General features: G+C 44.4%; 2 protein-coding genes and 1 long non-coding RNA gene across 4 annotated transcripts; 2 read left to right on the top strand and 1 right to left on the bottom strand.

The window, feature by feature from the left end:
* Positions 1 to 2687: 2687 nt before the first annotated feature.
* On the bottom strand, positions 2688 to 11511 carry zgc:158263 (ceramide kinase family protein). Its single transcript, XM_035381908.1, has 14 exons — positions 11382 to 11511; positions 10802 to 10989; positions 9555 to 9650; positions 9089 to 9226; positions 8538 to 8666; positions 7661 to 7724; positions 6730 to 6875; positions 6342 to 6416; positions 6041 to 6193; positions 5655 to 5760; positions 4851 to 4963; positions 4130 to 4326; positions 3436 to 3770; positions 2688 to 2967 (listed from the first exon to the last, which is right to left on the bottom strand). The coding sequence occupies exons 1-14, from the start codon at positions 11396 to 11398 to the stop codon at positions 2853 to 2855; spliced, it is 1872 nt and encodes a 623-aa protein (XP_035237799.1). The 5' UTR covers positions 11399 to 11511; the 3' UTR covers positions 2688 to 2852.
* On the top strand, positions 9255 to 11276 carry LOC118207829. Its single transcript, XR_004761463.1, has 2 exons — positions 9255 to 10060; positions 10896 to 11276. It is a non-coding gene; the product is annotated as an uncharacterized LOC118207829 (long non-coding RNA).
* Positions 11512 to 13289: 1778 nt separating the features above from the next.
* naa10 (N-alpha-acetyltransferase 10, NatA catalytic subuni) lies at positions 13290 to 17150 on the top strand. Of its 2 annotated transcripts, none has more exons than XM_035383593.1 (8): positions 13290 to 13458; positions 14293 to 14391; positions 14510 to 14568; positions 14681 to 14726; positions 15183 to 15298; positions 16052 to 16096; positions 16339 to 16423; positions 16549 to 16752. In XM_035383593.1, exons 1-8 carry the CDS (start codon positions 13438 to 13440, stop codon positions 16750 to 16752), a joined length of 675 nt encoding a protein of 224 aa, XP_035239484.1. In that variant the 5' UTR covers positions 13290 to 13437. The 2 variants fall into 2 exon arrangements, with proteins under 2 accessions (XP_035239484.1, XP_035239483.1); XM_035383592.1 differs by lacking the exon at positions 13290 to 13458 and adding an exon at positions 13670 to 13792 and having other exon boundaries at positions 16549 to 17150.
* The last annotated feature ends 412 nt before the right edge of the window (positions 17151 to 17562 follow it).

Raw genomic sequence — 17562 nt, 5'->3', positions numbered from 1 at the left:
GGAGGGAGGGATAGAGGAAGTGCATCTGCACTTATAGTTGAAGTGATGAATGTTCTGCAGTATCATAACTGCTCAAAAGAGGGCGCTCTAAAGACACTTGAGTCTCCAGCCACAGTGAGGAAGGGAGAGGATATAAGTGGAAGGGAGCAGGGGAACATTCAAGTTAAACAGGTTTTACTGCATCTGAAAACTCGTCTGACATCCCTCCCTCCAATCTTTACTGTCCCTTACTAACTTGAAACAATAACAATGATGCTATGAATAATAATTCATAAATACAGTTGTGATTGTAAGAATACGCGCTCACTTAATTATCGTATAGTTTCTGATTGTAAACCAGATCAGTCATGAATATAACATGATAATTTTAACTGTTGTTGCTGTGGTGGGTGGGTGGGTGAGTGTGTGTGTTGGAGATTAACGATAGTGTTGCATTAAAGGCAGTGTTTTTTTAGGTTTCTTAGGCTCTTCTTAATAATTAATATGCACAGCACTTTCTAGGATTTCTTATGTTATTTCTTTAAGAGATGGTTCTCTTTCTGTGGTTTTGTGATGCTATTTCAATTGTTAACATGTGCTTCTGATTGGCCCTGACAGTTTATGTGCAGTGAAGGATATTTTATTATCCCCCAAGCAGCTTCCACCACTTCAGACCACAAATCCCAGAGTGCCTCTATAACAGCCACTGTGAAGCAGCAGGTCTTCAGAAACTTCTGGAAATATCGAAAATATCTTTCAGTGCACAGAAAAACTGTCTGGAGACCCATTGAATACATAGACAAAAAGTAAAATAATATATTTTTTTTTAAATCCAGAAAGTGAACTATCCCTTTAACTGGTATTCAGGGTGACTTTGCTGCATAGTTTCTCTAGAACGCTGTGTTTACCGAGGTAGATCAGGTTCAGGACTGTGACCAAGGGTACAACAGCAATGCCCCACCTGGGTCTGAACCTGCAACCTCCTGGTTTTGTAAACCATTATATAGGTTTCATTCCATATATTTAGCGTTGGTTTTTCCTTGTGCTTCATTCCTATTTGTTTACAAAAGTTCATTCCTTTGTCAGAGTAGGTTCCCAGATTCTTGACCAATCAGATGGTCAGCTTCCGTGTCCTCTCTACGTCCTAGCAACTGGTGGTTCCTATTGGTAAAAAGCATTTCCAGCACTATTTAAGAGTTTGAATATTCATGAAGATGTGTACTTAAACAACACCCACTGTAGCACTGTCTTTGGCCACACCCTTGATGAATATTCATAAGATGTTCCAAATTGGAATATTTCCACATCAGTGGTAGAGAGACTGCCATTTTAGATGAAGCAGAGTGTCTAATTGGTCTGTATCTGTGGTAGTGCTTTGGAGAGTCAGAGGGCCCCCAGGGTTGTTACCATGGTAACAAGTACAATGTAACGCTAGTCACAGTGATGTATAACATACTGGAGGCTGTAATGAGACAATGTACTATAGTATATTTGGTGTTTGTTTGTAAGTTAATATAGTGTATGATTTGTGTCCCACTATACACTTTAGGATATTAATATTAGCTACTATTCTACAATGTGCTCAGCTGCATTGGTGTGTGCTGTTGAAGTAGGAATATCACATTTCATGTGACTGTTACTGTATACTCTGGTATCGCTCTTCAAAAGGCTTGTTTGTGTTTACATGGAAATGCAGGGAACAACATGGAAAGAACAAATATTCATTTGTGTGTTGAGTCCATTTTATAGGGCTGGATGTAGTTCGAAGGTAAGGTGGGTCGAGAAGGCAAAACTAAAGTGTTTTTAATCACTTCAAATTTTCAGTGCAAATTTAAAATAATTTAAAAAAAAAAGTGATTCACTTGAAAGGATGCCAGCCAATCGGAGAGCTGATCCAGCCCACCGCTTTTCTGAAAAGGGCACGTGCGTTAATCGCAGCCTGTCCTGCCCTGCGCCGCCCGCTTAACACAGTGTCTGGTGCTCTCGCTCACAGGTACCCTGTGTAGCTGCGGGAATGTCTCTGCGCTCCTGGGACACGCCCCCTCCCCACAGGCTCACCGGGTGGGGAGGAAGGGGGGGGGGGGGAGGGGGGAGGGGTCAAACTCGTGCTCCATACACAGGTTAGAAAAGCCTTGACCAAAGTGACTACACTCAGTACCATGTCTGATTTTTATAATTCCACTTTTTGTTTTCCAGATTTTGGGGTTTTCGATTTCTATTGGGGTTTTAGATTTCTATTGGGGTTTTCTTTTTGGTTTTACTGGATTTCTTTGTAGCTTCTGTTGAACTGTGATCACAATGTTTTCAGGAGATGGAGCTACTGTTCTGCAGCAGCTCAAATCATCTTCTTTTTTCAATAAAGCACTGCTTTCTGCCTCTGCTCAATGTGTGGTCTCTGAGTGTGTGGTTGTGTGCATGCGTCTCCACTCCAGTAAAACTGTGAGGACTTTTTTTCCCTGTAGGGACCACCCCTCCCCCCGCAGTATGAGAGACTCCTAAGTGAGGCAGCACCTCTCATCACAAGATGCTGGCAAGAAACTAATAATAGTTGGGCTCTGACTATTTCCTGTTTACGCAGCGTCTTTGTAAACACCGTTTTCAGTGTAGAAGAGACGAGTGATAAACTTGAAGAGCTGAAATCCTCCTTCTGGAGTTGTAATAATTATAAATCTGAAATGTCTAAAACATGGCCTTAAACAACAGTGATCTGGAGTTAAGAATCTTTATTGAAAGAATGTAATGGACATAAGACATAATAAAATGTAACACCTGTTGTGCACTTTGACCTAACTCCGCCCACCTTCTGCTCTGCCTCTAGCCAGCGAGGTGTCGCCCAGGCCAGCCTTTTAAGAATGGGCGGCTTGACATGTCCGTCAGGTGTGCAGAACACATCTTCCCTTGCACTTCCTGCTTCCTGCTCGGCAGTTGCGGGTTCCCGCCCCGTCCTCGATTCCCCGGGCGAACAGACGCACCAGCTGGCCGTGCACCCTGGGAAGAGGCAGTGGGCGGGGGTTAGTTAAAATGACAGGGTAACGCTGATGTCTCTGACACGGGAATGGAAAAACGCACAGTCGACCACAAGGTGAGGAGCTGAGCAGCTAAGCTGCTTTTCAATAATTGCATGTTTTAAGCGTACTGTGTGAGCTATGAATGAAGACGCATGCTCAGGGACTCAGGGAATGCTGGTTGGATCGTCTTCCTAAAGACACAGTTAATCTGAATTTAATGGTTCCCTTATCTCCCTTCTGTCGCCACTGTGAAAGTATAGCTGTATGTATCCATATAGAGATGAAGAGAAAGGAAATGGAGATTAAAATGGATGACACTGCCTCCCTTGTGATAAGACTAGAACTGCTACTGGTGTGTATATTAAAGGAGACTCATACAGGCACAGAAACAGATGTGGATAGACAGGAAGTTAGAGATGGCAGAGAGGGAGAGAGAGAGGCTGCTCACCTGCACAGGATGTCTGTGTACGGAAGGATCTCTCCATCACAGTTCCACACAGAGACCGAGGGAGCCCTGCTGCAGCACGGCCCACAAAGGAAGTCCCTCTTCTTTTTCTTCCTGTAGTCTCCCATCCCTCGTTCCTCTCCCCTCTCCGCGAGGTGCTGCTGGGAGACGCTCCTCCGCGTCGGCCTGTCCCTCTCGCCCTCCAGCTCCACCTTGCCCTCCTCCATCCCCTTCTCTCCTTCCTCCACCTTCTCCTCTTCGTCGCTCTCCACCTCTCCAGGGGGGAGAGAGAAGCGCACCGCCCGCACGCGGTGGACCTCCACAAAGGGCAGGTCGAACTTCGGAAAATGGAGAACATCGGGATGAATTTACATGGCCAGGTATTCACCTAAATAATTCTAATTTAGAAATACTAGTGCCACAATCTGGGATTTAAACCAGCAACCTCTTCTTATTAGTCCAGTTCTCTAACATTAGTCCTCACTTCCTTAAGTTAAAATGATCTTCTGAAATGGGAACCTGCATTAATGGCAGGTCACAGAGAGCACTGCTGTCCTGCCCTGCCCCATGCCCCTCTAAGGTGCTGTACCAGAACATACCTTAGGATCCCTCTAAGGTACGTTCTGGTGCAGCACACCCGCTTCCTGCTTCCTGCTTCCTGTTTGCAGAGAGAACGGTGACAGCAGCAGTGTCTCACCTGGTCCTCCGTGTTGGTGTGCCGGTGCAGGTACTTGAGGAACCCCATGGCATGGGTGTCCCGCACCAGGATGAGGTCGCCTGTCCCGTCGGCCAGGTGAGCAGCGGGGGAGAGGCCCAGCGGGCTGCGGGGGCAGGAGCTGGACATGCAGGTGAGGGAGACGCACCTGAACCTGCCCTCTAGGCTCACCCAGTCACCTGGGCAGGGAACATCAGGAATGGGAGGAGACAAGAGGGGAGGGACAGTGGGAGGGGCATTGAGAATAGAAGGGATGGGGAAGGGGTTACAGCACGTTAATACCCAAAAGTCCAGGCCTGAGGAAGTGCTGCATTTTTATCTACTCTTATGTTCTTATATTCATGTGTTGTTTGGGCTTCATATTTAATTGATAGGCTTTACACTCACTTTCAAGGATAATTTTTGAAGCTGTCAAGATCTGTGAATGATCATTTACTGTTTTATTATTTTGATTTAAAACCCCAACCTCACTGACAAGTGAAGCAGTGAGAGGACATGCTTTGGAATACAGAATGCCGTTTGGGTTTTCATACGTGTTGGGTATGCCAAGATACAAGAAATATTTTTGCGATGAGTACATCTAAGCACTCTGCCAAATCCTGACACTTCAACAACCGTGAATTTCATGCACTGAAATGCAAGCACTTTTGAGATCTCCAAAGACCCACGGCTGCCCTGTCTGAAGACGTGGACAGTGTCTCACCATCTGATAGGCTGCTGTCCTGGCTGTACTGAGAGGTGGAGTAGGAGCTGGCGTTGGAGCTGGCATCTGATTGGGGGAAGAGCCTCTCTGTGCTCTCGGAACACACCCGGCACCTGGAATCGAAGGTCAGCACATACATACTAATGTTGGCTGAATTATTTGCATTTCTGCAGCTGGATGTTCAGGTGAAGAGCTCTATTGTTCAAGGATACAACGGCACTGCCCCACCTAGACTTAGAACCCATACCCTCTGTGTTACAAGCCTGGTAACTTAAGACACACTTAAGAGGCCTTAACCTCTAAGAAACACCGCCACCATGAAACACACACACACGTGAACACCCAAACACGTCACATGCATCACCTGTTTACAGGCACCTCCCTTTCATTTCTGTCCTAAAATGTGCATGTGCCCATGCATGAGCACTGTGTGTGTGTTTGTGTCTCTAGTAGTGCCTTTGCATGACTGTGTGTGTGTGTGTGTGTGTATGCATTTCAGTTTTGTGGCGAGACACATATAGGCCGATTTTATCACCACAAGGGGGACCCTTGAACAGAAGCATCTCCATGCATGCTCCTTCAGAACGAAGGTAGGGTTTGTTCCATGTAGCTGACATTTCCCATACACAAAACAGGCCTACTGCTGATCTCCTGAGACCATCTGGCTTACATGCTCTGGTTATTTTTCTACAACTGTGGCGTAGAGGGGAGGAGGATATTATGTTATGGTGCATTATAATCATGTTAGAATAATGTTATCGCGTTAGCATAATGTTCCAGTAATGGTAATTTGTTGCTATTCACCCGGAGAGGCAGCGCGTGTTGTCCCGAGGGCTGGAGTACTGGGGGTCTGCAGGCAGGAACTGAACCACCCCAGAATAACTCCGGTTGCTCAGATACATCATACAGCCTGGGGAGAGAAGAGGGGTGGTATGGATTGTAAAAGAGCTTATTGTGTATTTACTGAAATAACAGATTTACACAGTTTTATTGTTGAGATTCATTTCCACCATTTCCCCCGCTCACTGATTGCTCTCTCCCCCCACCAGGATGGATCCCAGCCCTGGTGTTCACCCTCAGTGCGGTTCTGGTACCGTGTGGACTGAACCCGGTGTTCAGAACCTAACCCTGGCAGGCGAGCCGTGCTTTGGGAACCACGTTCAGGTACAACCGCTAGCCAACTCACAGACCTGAGTAATCGTATCTGAGAGGCCCCATCCAGCGATGTCTCTCGCTCTCCGCCAGCACGTCACCGTAGAAACCGTAGCCCACCATGGAGACGGAGTAGCGAACTAGCGAGTTGAGGTGATGGACGGAACACACATCCAATGGCTGGGAGTCTCCTGAAAGAGGGGCGGGACAGCGGCAGTTTGAATTTTCAGTATAAATCTCCAGAACAGTCTACCATATGCGGACGTGTGTAAGAGTGTTGCTGTGTTGGGATAACTGCATTAATGCCACAGGGGATGGTTCTTCAGTGCGATTACTCACCGATAATGATATGGAGAGTAGAGGTAACGGGATCGTTCACACCCACAGTGGCAAAGCACACACAGTCTGTTGAGCCTGCAGCACGCACACATACACACAAGGCACTGGTATTACAAACTACCATTTTCTCTGAAATCACACGGAGAAAAGACAAAGCATTTCAAACAAAAGCAGATGATTAAAACACAATCACAACGATAATGCCACTGATAATTACCGTAACAATCATGCATATGACAATGTTCATAATTCACAGTTAGCAGACCGTCTAAACCAACTACTTGCTCATTTAGATGGTAATGATAGTGCGGATGGTAATTCTTGTGATAATGAAACGGATCATCATTCCCATAATGATAATGTGACGGTGCTGCTGCTGGCCTCTCACCGGCTGGAATGATGCCGATGTGGAGGTTGCAGGGCTGCAGGGTCACGGTGGGGTCGTGTTCCGATAGGCCCGCCTCCTGCTGCGTCCGCCCAATCACACCGTGAAGAAGCTCACTGAACATTCCGTCCCCGCCCACACACACCACCCTGAGATGATGAAGATTGAGATGAAGGGGAGCGAGAGACAGAGAGAGTGAGGGGGGAGAGAGAGAGAGAGAGAGAGAGGAGGGATGATGGAGAGAGTGAAAGTAGAGTAGTAATTATTGTGTATTTAATTCATGATAACTAATGATTTACCTAATGATGATGTCATTAAACTGTGATATGAAGAGGCTATGGAGCTCTGTCCCTGCTAAACTGCACCAGCTGGACGGCTGAAGTGTGAACAGAAGGAGCAGCTGGCTGCAGACATTTAGGAGTATTAAGAGGACACGTGTGCGAGTCTGTTCTCTGTCAAACTGACAACTCAAGTTACAGTGATGGAACAGGCTCAAGACTACGACCGGCCACGCCAAATAAGGACAAAATCAACACCAGGATTAAAAAGACAAGTTACACTACAAAAGCCCTGAAGCCCCCGAGTGCGACAGCTGGGCTGTTTTAGTTCCAAACTGAAATGAAGAAAGACCTGGTGGAACAGAGCAGAGGTCAGAGGTCAGAGGTCAGATTGGGAACCTGCCTGGCCAGTGTTGTGTAAAGCAGCCGATGTAAATGGCAGTGTGGTGTAGGGAAATCAGCTGTGGCTAAGACTTCCTACCTGCTGGCTGACATGCAGAGACGTGACGGCTTTAATAGAGCATTGCTGTGTGTGAGCCGGGCCACTCGGACACCCTCTCTGACCGAGGAGGGGCCTCGACTCGTTACCAACCTTTCCAGTGTGTGTGTGTGTGTGTGTGTGTGTGTGTAAGTCTGTGTCTGTCTCTCCTCCTTACCCATCGAACCCGGTTAACTCCTTCTTCAGGATGTGGTCTCTGGCCTGGTTAGCTCGCTCCGTCACTGTGCAGAGGGGGGAAGGGAAGTTTCTCACAGAGCTTCTTACTGATTCCCAAGTCATTATTGACAGGAGCGACCGAACGGTCACTATGGCAGCATGACATATCTTGGTAAATGATTACAGGTCCAGTGACCCAGTCTTATCTCTCCCTCCAATTCAACATACAATGATGCATTTAAGATAAATATATATGTAGAACAGCTAAGTGGCTCAGTCTGTAAAGGCACCAGTTGCACACACCTTATAACATAAAAGGTGTTTGTGTATTTCGGGGTTATGTCTGGTGTGCAGTGGGCTTGGTTCTGGTGTGCAGGGTGGGATTAAGTGTCAGTGCTCCTCAGGTAACCACAGCATGAGAGCTCCCTAGCAACTCACCAGCTTACCACAGGCAACCACTTATGGTCAGTGAGGCATACACAGGACACACAGTATATACAGTATGTGGATGTTAAATAGTCACTGACTCTCCTGTAGTACTGTGTGTCCAGTGCGATGTAAATAGTCAAAGGCTTTCCTGTAGTACTGTGTGTCCTATAGGGTGTAAAATAGTCACTGGCTTTCCTGTAGTACTGTGTGGACAGTACGGTTTGAAATAGTCACTGGGTCAAAGGTGAGTCCATCAGAGGGGTGCACACACATCAAAGGCAGTGCTCTTGGTGTGCGGCTATTGGCGGCACAGCGGAGAGGTGGGAGATATGGCGTAACCCAAAATGTGAGGTGAATGGGGGTGCGGAACAAGCGGGTGCACAACAATTTGAGTCTGGTGATTCGATGATGTCAGGATTTTTCAAATCGCGTTTTTATATATTTCTCACCCACGACATGAGCACTGATCCCAGCCAGCTCCAGGAGGGGGGAGACCAGGGTGCGATAGATCTGCACACCCCTCTTCTTCCCTCCAAACGGGTTAATGAACACCAGAAGCCGCTGGGGCCGCGAGCCACCTGAGACAGAGAGACAAAAGAGAGCAGAGATGAAGAGAGAGAGAGCAGAGAGAGGGAGTGAGAGAGAGAGCGGAGAGAGGAAGGGAGAGAGGAGATCAAGATGGAGAGAACGTGGGCGATGATGAGAAATTGGTAGCACACAGCAGGAGCGGGTGGGTTATGACACCCAGAAAACAAGAGATATCATGCAGGGTGAAGTCCCACACCCTACTCTGCTTCTACATACGTTTACCATTCAAATATTTTTGTATAATAAACATCTGTAGGTATGACCTTGTGGGGGCTACCATGTGCCGCACACAGGGACAAATGACTGCACGCAGGGACCATGGGCGGATGCAGGGACCATGGGCAGGCCCAGGGACTGTGGGTGGGACCAGGGACCATGGGCAGGCCCAGGGACTGTGGACAGGCGTACTCACTCTTCTCCCTGAGCGCGGCTCTCAGCTTTGTGACCCAGTGGTCCCGCAGGTCTCGGCTGCTGCAGGTGAACTGGGTCCGGCCCACTGTCCACAGCCTCGCAGAACCGCCCCCGTGGCGACCACGCTTCACAGAAAACACTGAGCGCAGAGGAGGAGAGATTAACCAGTAGGAGGGGGGAATGAGATGCTGGCTGTGACTCAGATTGAGATGCTGGCTGTGACTCAGATTGAGATGCTCGCTGTGACTCAGATTGAGATGCTGGCTGTGACTCAGATTGAGATGCTGGCTGTGACTCAGATTGAGATGCTCGCTGTGACTCAGATTGAGATGCTCGCTGTGACTCAGATTGAGATGCTGGCTGTGACTCAGATTGAGATGCTGGCTGTGACTCAGATTGAGATGCTGGCTGTGATTCAGATTGAGATGCTGGCTGTGACTCAGATGGAGATGCTGGCTGTAACTCACCAGTAAAATGTAGCTCTGACTCCTCCACTTTCTTTTGTGGCTGAATCTCAGCTTTCCCCTCCTCCACACCAATCAACTCTGATACAGGAACTGAAACTAAACAGTCAAAAGCACTTCTCAGTCTACTTCAGCACTGGCACCAACATTGCATAATAGGCACAAATGCGGGAATAACCATGACACTGCCTTTATCAGCCTTTAAAGAATGCTATCGATAACTGGTTAAAGCTCATGACAACCTGGCTCTATATATAGTCCTGTACTGAAATATAGTGCATGTATGTTCGGATGGAGGAGCATTGGGTTGGGCGCATGTGTTTGTGTGTGCTGTAACACGCTGGGTGTGCCTTTCATGTCTTTTTTAAAATGTTTGTCAGTCATGTCTGGGCTGTATGACATGTCGGTGAAGTACAACAGGTTCTATCGCAGGTTCCCCTCCTGCAATGGTATGACAGAAATGTCGCTGGCTATGTGGAGCATCTAAGGCCCCAACCCCCATGAAAAAGGTATGTTTATTCAAGATTTTTCACCAACTGCACAAACTTCACCAGGGCTGTCAGTACTGTGATCAAACATTTATTTTCCTGTTGAGAAATGTTTCCATTGAACAATTTCTATAGAAAAACTGAGTTCACTACATTTACATTGTTTTCTCTCTCTGTCAGACAGGTTGGATCAGTTATTCAGCTGGCTCTATGGCACACATACATTAACACTAATATATACGCATGTCTTTTCGTTGTGAAACAAACTGTAAAATAAGACATGCGGTAAAGTGATGCAGTCGTCCTTAATTTAGCAGTGACTGCATGTCACGATCTCTCAGTTTTTATCTACGTGAGGCATGAACTGTGAAAAGGTGAATGACCCTTCGTTCAAGTGATCCATAAGGCCATTGTCGCATAGGCACAATACATTTTGGTGTGGTAATTTTTCTCATGTACAGCCTGTTGAACTACGTGACCACAATAGAGACCGCATGTGAAATTTTAGGAAAAGAAAGAAATGAAGGAATATATTATTACATTGAAAGGGGTAACAGAAAGACTTGTAAAGTGAATCACGAAAAATATACCTATGCATTTTGGAGAAAGGAAAAGTGTGAGACAAACACGTGCGTATAAACAAACGTGTGTATAAACGGATTGCAACGAAAACAAATCTTGGAAAGTGCAAACAATCATAAATATGGATTGAATATATGAAGCTACACTGGGGAAAAATATATAGCCTGCGTCTTGTCTCACCAGTTTTTTTATCCCGGTTTTGCTTGTCAAGCTGGGTCCAACTGAAATGAAGTCCATTCAGAATCACTCGGTACCGTTTCTTTCCAACCCGCAGGACTGACTCCACCCACAGAGGGTCCATTTCCGAACCGTCCCACAAAGAGTCAAAAGGTCTTCGGATTTGACGTTCGCTTGCTCCCTCTCCCAATCTTTGAGGGATATAGTCTTACAAGCATTATGTTCTGTAACCTATACTACTATAATCATAAAACAATTTCGCAACATTTTCAGGAAACAAAAACAATTTAAGTCTACGTACTACACGGCTCAAAAATTGTCGCGTTTCACTTGATACAACGCAAATAACTCATAAAACAACGCTGTAAAATAAAACATCAATTGTCAACTTGATTAGCTGAGTTTCTCTACTGTATGCTATTCTATTGATAAGATTGTATGAAGATAATAAACGCAGACCGAAAAGCCATGGACCTGATCTCGTGATCTAGTTTTTTGCCTACCTCACTGTACCTTTCGCTCACCTGTTTAAACACCTGTTTCGGCTGATCTAAAAATACAATTGTTTCCGACTTTCGCTCACCTGCCTAGTATTTGCATATCCTGGACGGTAATGTTGGGTTCTGATTGGGTAAGAAGGTTTCACATGGCCTACTTTGCGCTCTGATTGTTCTGTTTTTCTCCTAACCGGTGTCGTTTGCATGCGTGGGTGGTGCTCAGTCGAGTGCACGTGCTATGATTGGTTAATTCAGTTTGCTTTTGCGCTGTTGGAGATGGCACGAGGAAAATCACAAAGAAAAGAAAGAAAAGGGCGTCATTGTGGAAAAACAAAGGGACGCACAGCCAGGGTCTGGTTGGAAAAAAATACAAGTGAAAAATCCAAGACGATTTTCCGGGACCACAGATGTCTGTGGGCTCGGGCACACTAGAATTACTACTTTACAGAGTTCTTTCTGGAGGTTTTGATATCAGGCAAGTTTTAGTGTGGGTTTCATGAGTTATCAGGACATTCAGGGGTTGGTGGTCTAAAACAGGAAAATACATTTTAAGAGGTAACTCCAAAGCAGCTTTTACAGTAACATTATGTTTTCAGAGGATATATAAGCAATTAACATCCTATCATGCTCCGTGGCATATATAAAAAGGTTGAGTAAGATCTGTTGACCTCAATTTAGGATCAAGATGGCAAGAGGAGAAGATCTGAGAGACTTTGAAAGAGGGTTCGTTTTTGCGGCATGGATGGCAGAAGTTTCTGTTACAAAGACTGTTCAATAGGGACAGTGACTGAAGTAACATCTGCATTTAGATCTATTGTAAAGGCATCAGTAAACGGTCAGAAATTGTGGTCGAACACACATTCAACAATCATGGTGCTTGTGGATTATTGTGATATGTAAAGAAAAACAGAAGAGCAACTGTTCCTCAGGTGACTGTGAATATCAATGCAGGATGTGATCAGACTGTCAGCAAGAACAGTCTGTCAACAACTACATAGAAAAGGTTGAAGTGCATAAACACCTAATTTCAAATGCACATTTGAGAGTTCAGTGGTGCAAAAACCAGAGTGGTCTTTTCCAGGATGACAATGCCCCCATCCACAGGGCACAAGGGGTCACTGAATGCTTAGATGAGTATGAAAATGATGTGAATCATATACTGTGGCCTTTGCAGTCATCAGATCTCAACCCAATTGAACACCTATGTAAGATTTTGGACCAACGTATTAGACAGCACTCTCCATCATCAAAACACCAAATGAGGGAAAATATCTTTTGGAAGAATGGTGTTCCATCCCTCCAGTAGAGTTCCAGAGATTTGTAGAATCTATGCCAAGGTGCATTGAAGCTGTTCTGGCAGCTCGTGGTGCCCCAACACTCTTATGTTGGGTTTTCCTTTGATTTGTCGCCCGTCTGTATGATACACTTAATTTAACTCCACAATTCTACACAATTCACAATTATAAACATACAAATCACTTTATAGATAAGTATATATCATGTAGGTTGTCATGTAGCATGATGATGGAACCCACCCACATTTGGACCCGCCCCTTCAAACTAAAGTTATGCCCTTGCTGTAAATACCTAAAGTATTATTAAAACACGTAATTGTCTAAACCAATTGAAAATGTATACTAAAATTGTCTGGCAGATGTGTAGACTTAGATTTAGCTGAAATATGTATTTCACTCTGCCAACCAACTTCTGTTAATTTAGGGGGGGTTAGTCAGACAAGTTATCTTTCAAAATATATGTGATATTTACTTTCCTTCATCCAGTGCTGAAGATTTATTACTCCGACCTAGAAAATACCTCTGAAATACTTAGAATTACGTAGCACGGCTCCGCCTCTGCTAACATATAACTGGGTATCTTTCACATTCGTCAAAATATAATCTAGTATTTTATTGGATATTGAAGCGTGGACTTGTCTCTGAGTGGCCACTCGGTCTTAGTTTTCCCCTTTTGCATTGGTCAAAATTACTGAGGCAGGGTTCCTGTTTCTTACCATTTCCGGTTTAGCACGCGAGACAAGAGCGAGCAACGTTTTTGTAGTAATTTAGGTTGGCAAAGTATTTGGATAAATTTGTTGATTGTGTAACTCTTCTAAAACAGCGGAAACCTGTAGACGGAGGCAAAATGAATATTCGCAACGCCAGGGTGAGTATTCGCAACGCCTGACCCTAACCGTGTCGCAAAGGAAAGCCGGTCATCAGGCGTTCGCAAAAATGATCCCTGGCTAGCTAGCTAACGTTAGACATTACATTACAAGCATTTACCAGACGCTCTATCCAGAACGACGTACACAACTTTTACACACAGTATTTACATTGCATCCATTTATACACCTGGATATATCCTGAAGCAATGCATGTTAAGTACCTTGCTCAGAGGTACAAAAATGGACAATATTGACTTTGAATGAAGAACCAAGCCCCTGGCACCGCCAAACCGTGCTGTATTAAACGAAATGGGTGGTGATAGTAGTAGTCGGGTTCGTGCATGTTTTTCTATACTTTCACTTGCTATAGATATAGCTAATTATATTTTGCAAACTAGCTAGCCAACCCGCTATCTATTAGAAATCTCTGAGTTAAGTTACGCACCTTGCAGTTCACTTGATGTTATTTTTAGTTAACATGCTTGTAGTACTGTACCACAGAAGAGCGCCTCCTACTGGCTGGTCTAGCTGCCTTACATTGGCTAAGCAATTTATCAAAGTGGTCTGTTAACTGGTGGATGCAATATTCTTGATAGATGTCTACATTGCGTTCTATTGCTGCCTGTAAAGTTGCTTGCTACCCAGGTAGTTTTGCCACCATATTCCCAATGGCGATGTACGTCTGGTTGGTTAGCTATGATACTGTGTACTGACTACTGTCAGGAAATTCTTGCAGACTTTCTCACACTTAGACAACGTCACCATAAGTATAATGTAGACCAGAATATGTAGCAGTCTTGAGCTGTCTGTGTGCAATATTCACTCTCTTTCAGCCTGAAGATCTGATGAACATGCAGCACTGCAACCTGCTGTGTCTTCCGGAGAATTACCAGATGAAGTATTACTTCTACCATGGCCTGTCCTGGCCCCAGGTCTGTGTCTAGCTGGTTGAGTTGTACTTTTTTGTTATTCATGATGCTGACGGTTTCTAGCTGTTTGAGAAGTGCCATTTCCTGTTAGTTTTCAAGTCTCCCTCTTTTTCCCTTTCAGCTCTCCTACATAGCTGAAGACGAGAACGGAAAAATAGTGGGATATGTTTTGGCCAAAATGTAAGTGTGCACACTCATTACTCTATCTCAGATTTTCTCCTTGCTTGTCTGTGAGACTGCTTGTCTTTTGGTTGTGTTGAATCTCCCTTCCCCTTTCTCAATCTCATTACAGGGAGGAAGACCCAGATGATGTCCCACATGGACACATCACATCTCTGGTGAGAGTCACTTCTCTCTCTCTCTCTCTGCTGGCATTTTGGAGAATTGAATTTATCTCGTCAAACATTGTAGAGATGACGGTGTCACTTATATACTGGGAATTATTTTCAGTTTTTGAGGATTTGGTAGGGTTTTTTCCCAGCAAAATATATTTTTCCTTTCTAGTGTATGGTGAGCAACATGTATTTTACTTTGTTTTATGCAATAATGTTTGTTAAAGCTCCAATCTACAATCAGTTCAAGCACACTCCTCTCATAGTGTCTCCGCAGTCACTTCAGAGTGTCCCCCTCTGCAGAGTACATCACTCTGCCTCCACAGTAGAGTCCACCACTCAACAGACATGGCAGAGTATAACTGTAGTCCTTGCAGGCTGGACCACTGTAGTTCTATAAGAGTGAAAAACTTGTCAGTCAGAGCGGACTGCATAACTGGGTCATTGTCCTGTTGCCTGCAGGCGGTGAAACGGTCTCACAGGCGTCTGGGTTTGGCCCAGAAACTGATGGACCAGGCCAGTCGAGCAATGATTGAAAATTTCAACGCAAAATACGTGTCTCTGCACGTCCGCAAAAGGTACCGCGTGAAGCCTGTGGCGGGTCTGCCATTTTGAGTGTGTGTCTGTATTTGTGTTGCCGTCTGTTTTACATCTCAGGCAACTTGCACAACTGCATTTTCAGATATGAAAGTTTCTTTGCAAGTACCTAAAAACTTTAGATGGAAAATAAAATCAAAGACATGGAAATTCTAATGTGATGTCTGGTTATACCAATAAAATAGAATTTAGCTTTTTTAACCACCAAATCTTCCACAGGTTGTTGTGGGCCGTCAACAAATATTTGCAAAATTTGATGTAGGTTTCACCAAATGTCTTAACATTGTGATCTTACAATGACCTGTCATTTCTGAATATAGCAGTTTGTGCCTTAATTGTCTTGTAGAACATTCAAGGAATTCAGAACTTAATGTCAGTACAGTTTTCATTGTAGAATTCTGCATCAGACTAAAAAACAATGTATTTCACAGACTTTTTAAAATATACTGTAGTGTAGGGAGAACTAAACATGCCAAAATGAAATAATTATATCAGTAAATATGGAATTATAGAAATAAATCATATAAAAATAATGTGTAATATATACACCATATATAATTTGTATTACTTATTCCATATTTATATTATTTCATTTTGGCACATTTAGTCCTCCATAGTAGCGTACTGTTAAACAGTACATTAACAGTGTACTGAATTTTGTTCTTGGGTTTTGTTGTATGTTGTAATTTGTGTCATTTAGATCAGTTTTGTTTTTTTCTTTTTCCCTCACATAGTAACCGAGCAGCGCTGCATCTTTACTCGAACACGCTGAAGTTTCAGTGAGTATAACCATTTCAGAGTTCCCATCAATAAGGCTGTTTTAGAGTATTATAATTTAAGTTAGTGAATGTTTTCAAATTCCTGTGTGAGTTCAAAATCCTTTGGATTTATGAGTGCAAGTGTTTTATAATTCCAGTGATAATGAAAGAGTGAAAATTTGATAGTGTGTAATTACTGAACTGATTAATGAATGTTGATCTCTCTGCCTCAAAATGCCGCTCTCCCTGTATTGTCCCTGCAGGATAAGTGAAGTTGAGCCCAAGTACTATGCTGATGGGGAGGATGCCTACGCCATGAAGAGAGACCTAGCCCACATGGCTGATGAGGCAAGCCGCCCCCATTAGTTTCCATGGCAACCGTCACCCTTTGTGATTGATGGCAGCAAGCTCTGTGGCCATACCTTTACTTGTGAGTTTTAATGGACTGTTTTGTTGCTTTGTTCCTCTCACAGTTAAGGAGGCCGGGCGCACGAGTTTGGGGTCCGGACACGCCCCCAGCTCAGGGACTCTCCGCCGCGGGGCATTCGGGGAAGCTTGAGGAGCAAGAGCAGGAAAGGGAGGGAGAGAGGGACAGCGGAGGGGAGAGCAAAGAGATGAGTGAAGTCAGCGAGGCCACAGAGAGCACAGACATCAAAGACTCCTCCTCTGATTCATAATACGTTCTCCCGTCATCCCTGACTCCGCCTCCTACTCAAACTACTGTCTCTATATCAGCCATTCATTTTCTCTTATTGCGCACTGACCAGTGCACTCCTCTCAGTCTGCTTCTTCCCATTCTGATCCTTTCTCCTTCCCCCTCATTCCTACTGATCCCTCCCCTCCCCTACAGTTAGAGACATGTAATATATTTCTCCCCTGACAAGGCAGGGGATGGAGAGGTCACCTTCAAACATCTGACTCCCTTACAGTATATGAACCTGTCCCATATGAATAAAATCACTTTGGACTTTTATCTTCTTATTTCAAATTTGCCATACACACTTATCTGCAAATAACATTTGACATTTGACCGTTAAATAAATATTAAAGTTATTAAAATATTTTTTAAAGTATATTTTATTTTTGTTTGGCTGTATGCCCAGGCAAGCACTTTCATGGTTGAAAGTAGTAATGAAGGTTATGAATTGGTTGCAGAGTTGCTTTAAATTGCAGAACGACCAACATCAGGTCAGAATGTTCCACATGCAGAAATGCTTGGAGGAGTGTGTGTTTTAAGCGTACGCAAGGCAGTGGTTTTAACATGAGTACACTTTGTGTAAATCACAAATGAGACAATAAACCACAATGTACATATTCTTTAGCAATAACAAGTTCTGCACCTGAACTCGTAAGGAATCAGTAAGTGTCCAAATCTACGATCAGATTTCCCCTGTCCATATCCTAATCTTACCTGTCATGATCTAAAAGGCAAAACTGACAGTTTTTGAATCTGGTGCTGACACTGGTATGTCTTGGCTATAATCTTG

Source organism: Anguilla anguilla, chromosome 11 (assembly GCF_013347855.1).
Source record: "Anguilla anguilla isolate fAngAng1 chromosome 11, fAngAng1.pri, whole genome shotgun sequence".
Classification (NCBI taxonomy): Eukaryota; Metazoa; Chordata; class Actinopteri; order Anguilliformes; family Anguillidae; genus Anguilla; species Anguilla anguilla.
This window is presented reverse-complemented; position numbering and strand designations above follow the sequence as displayed.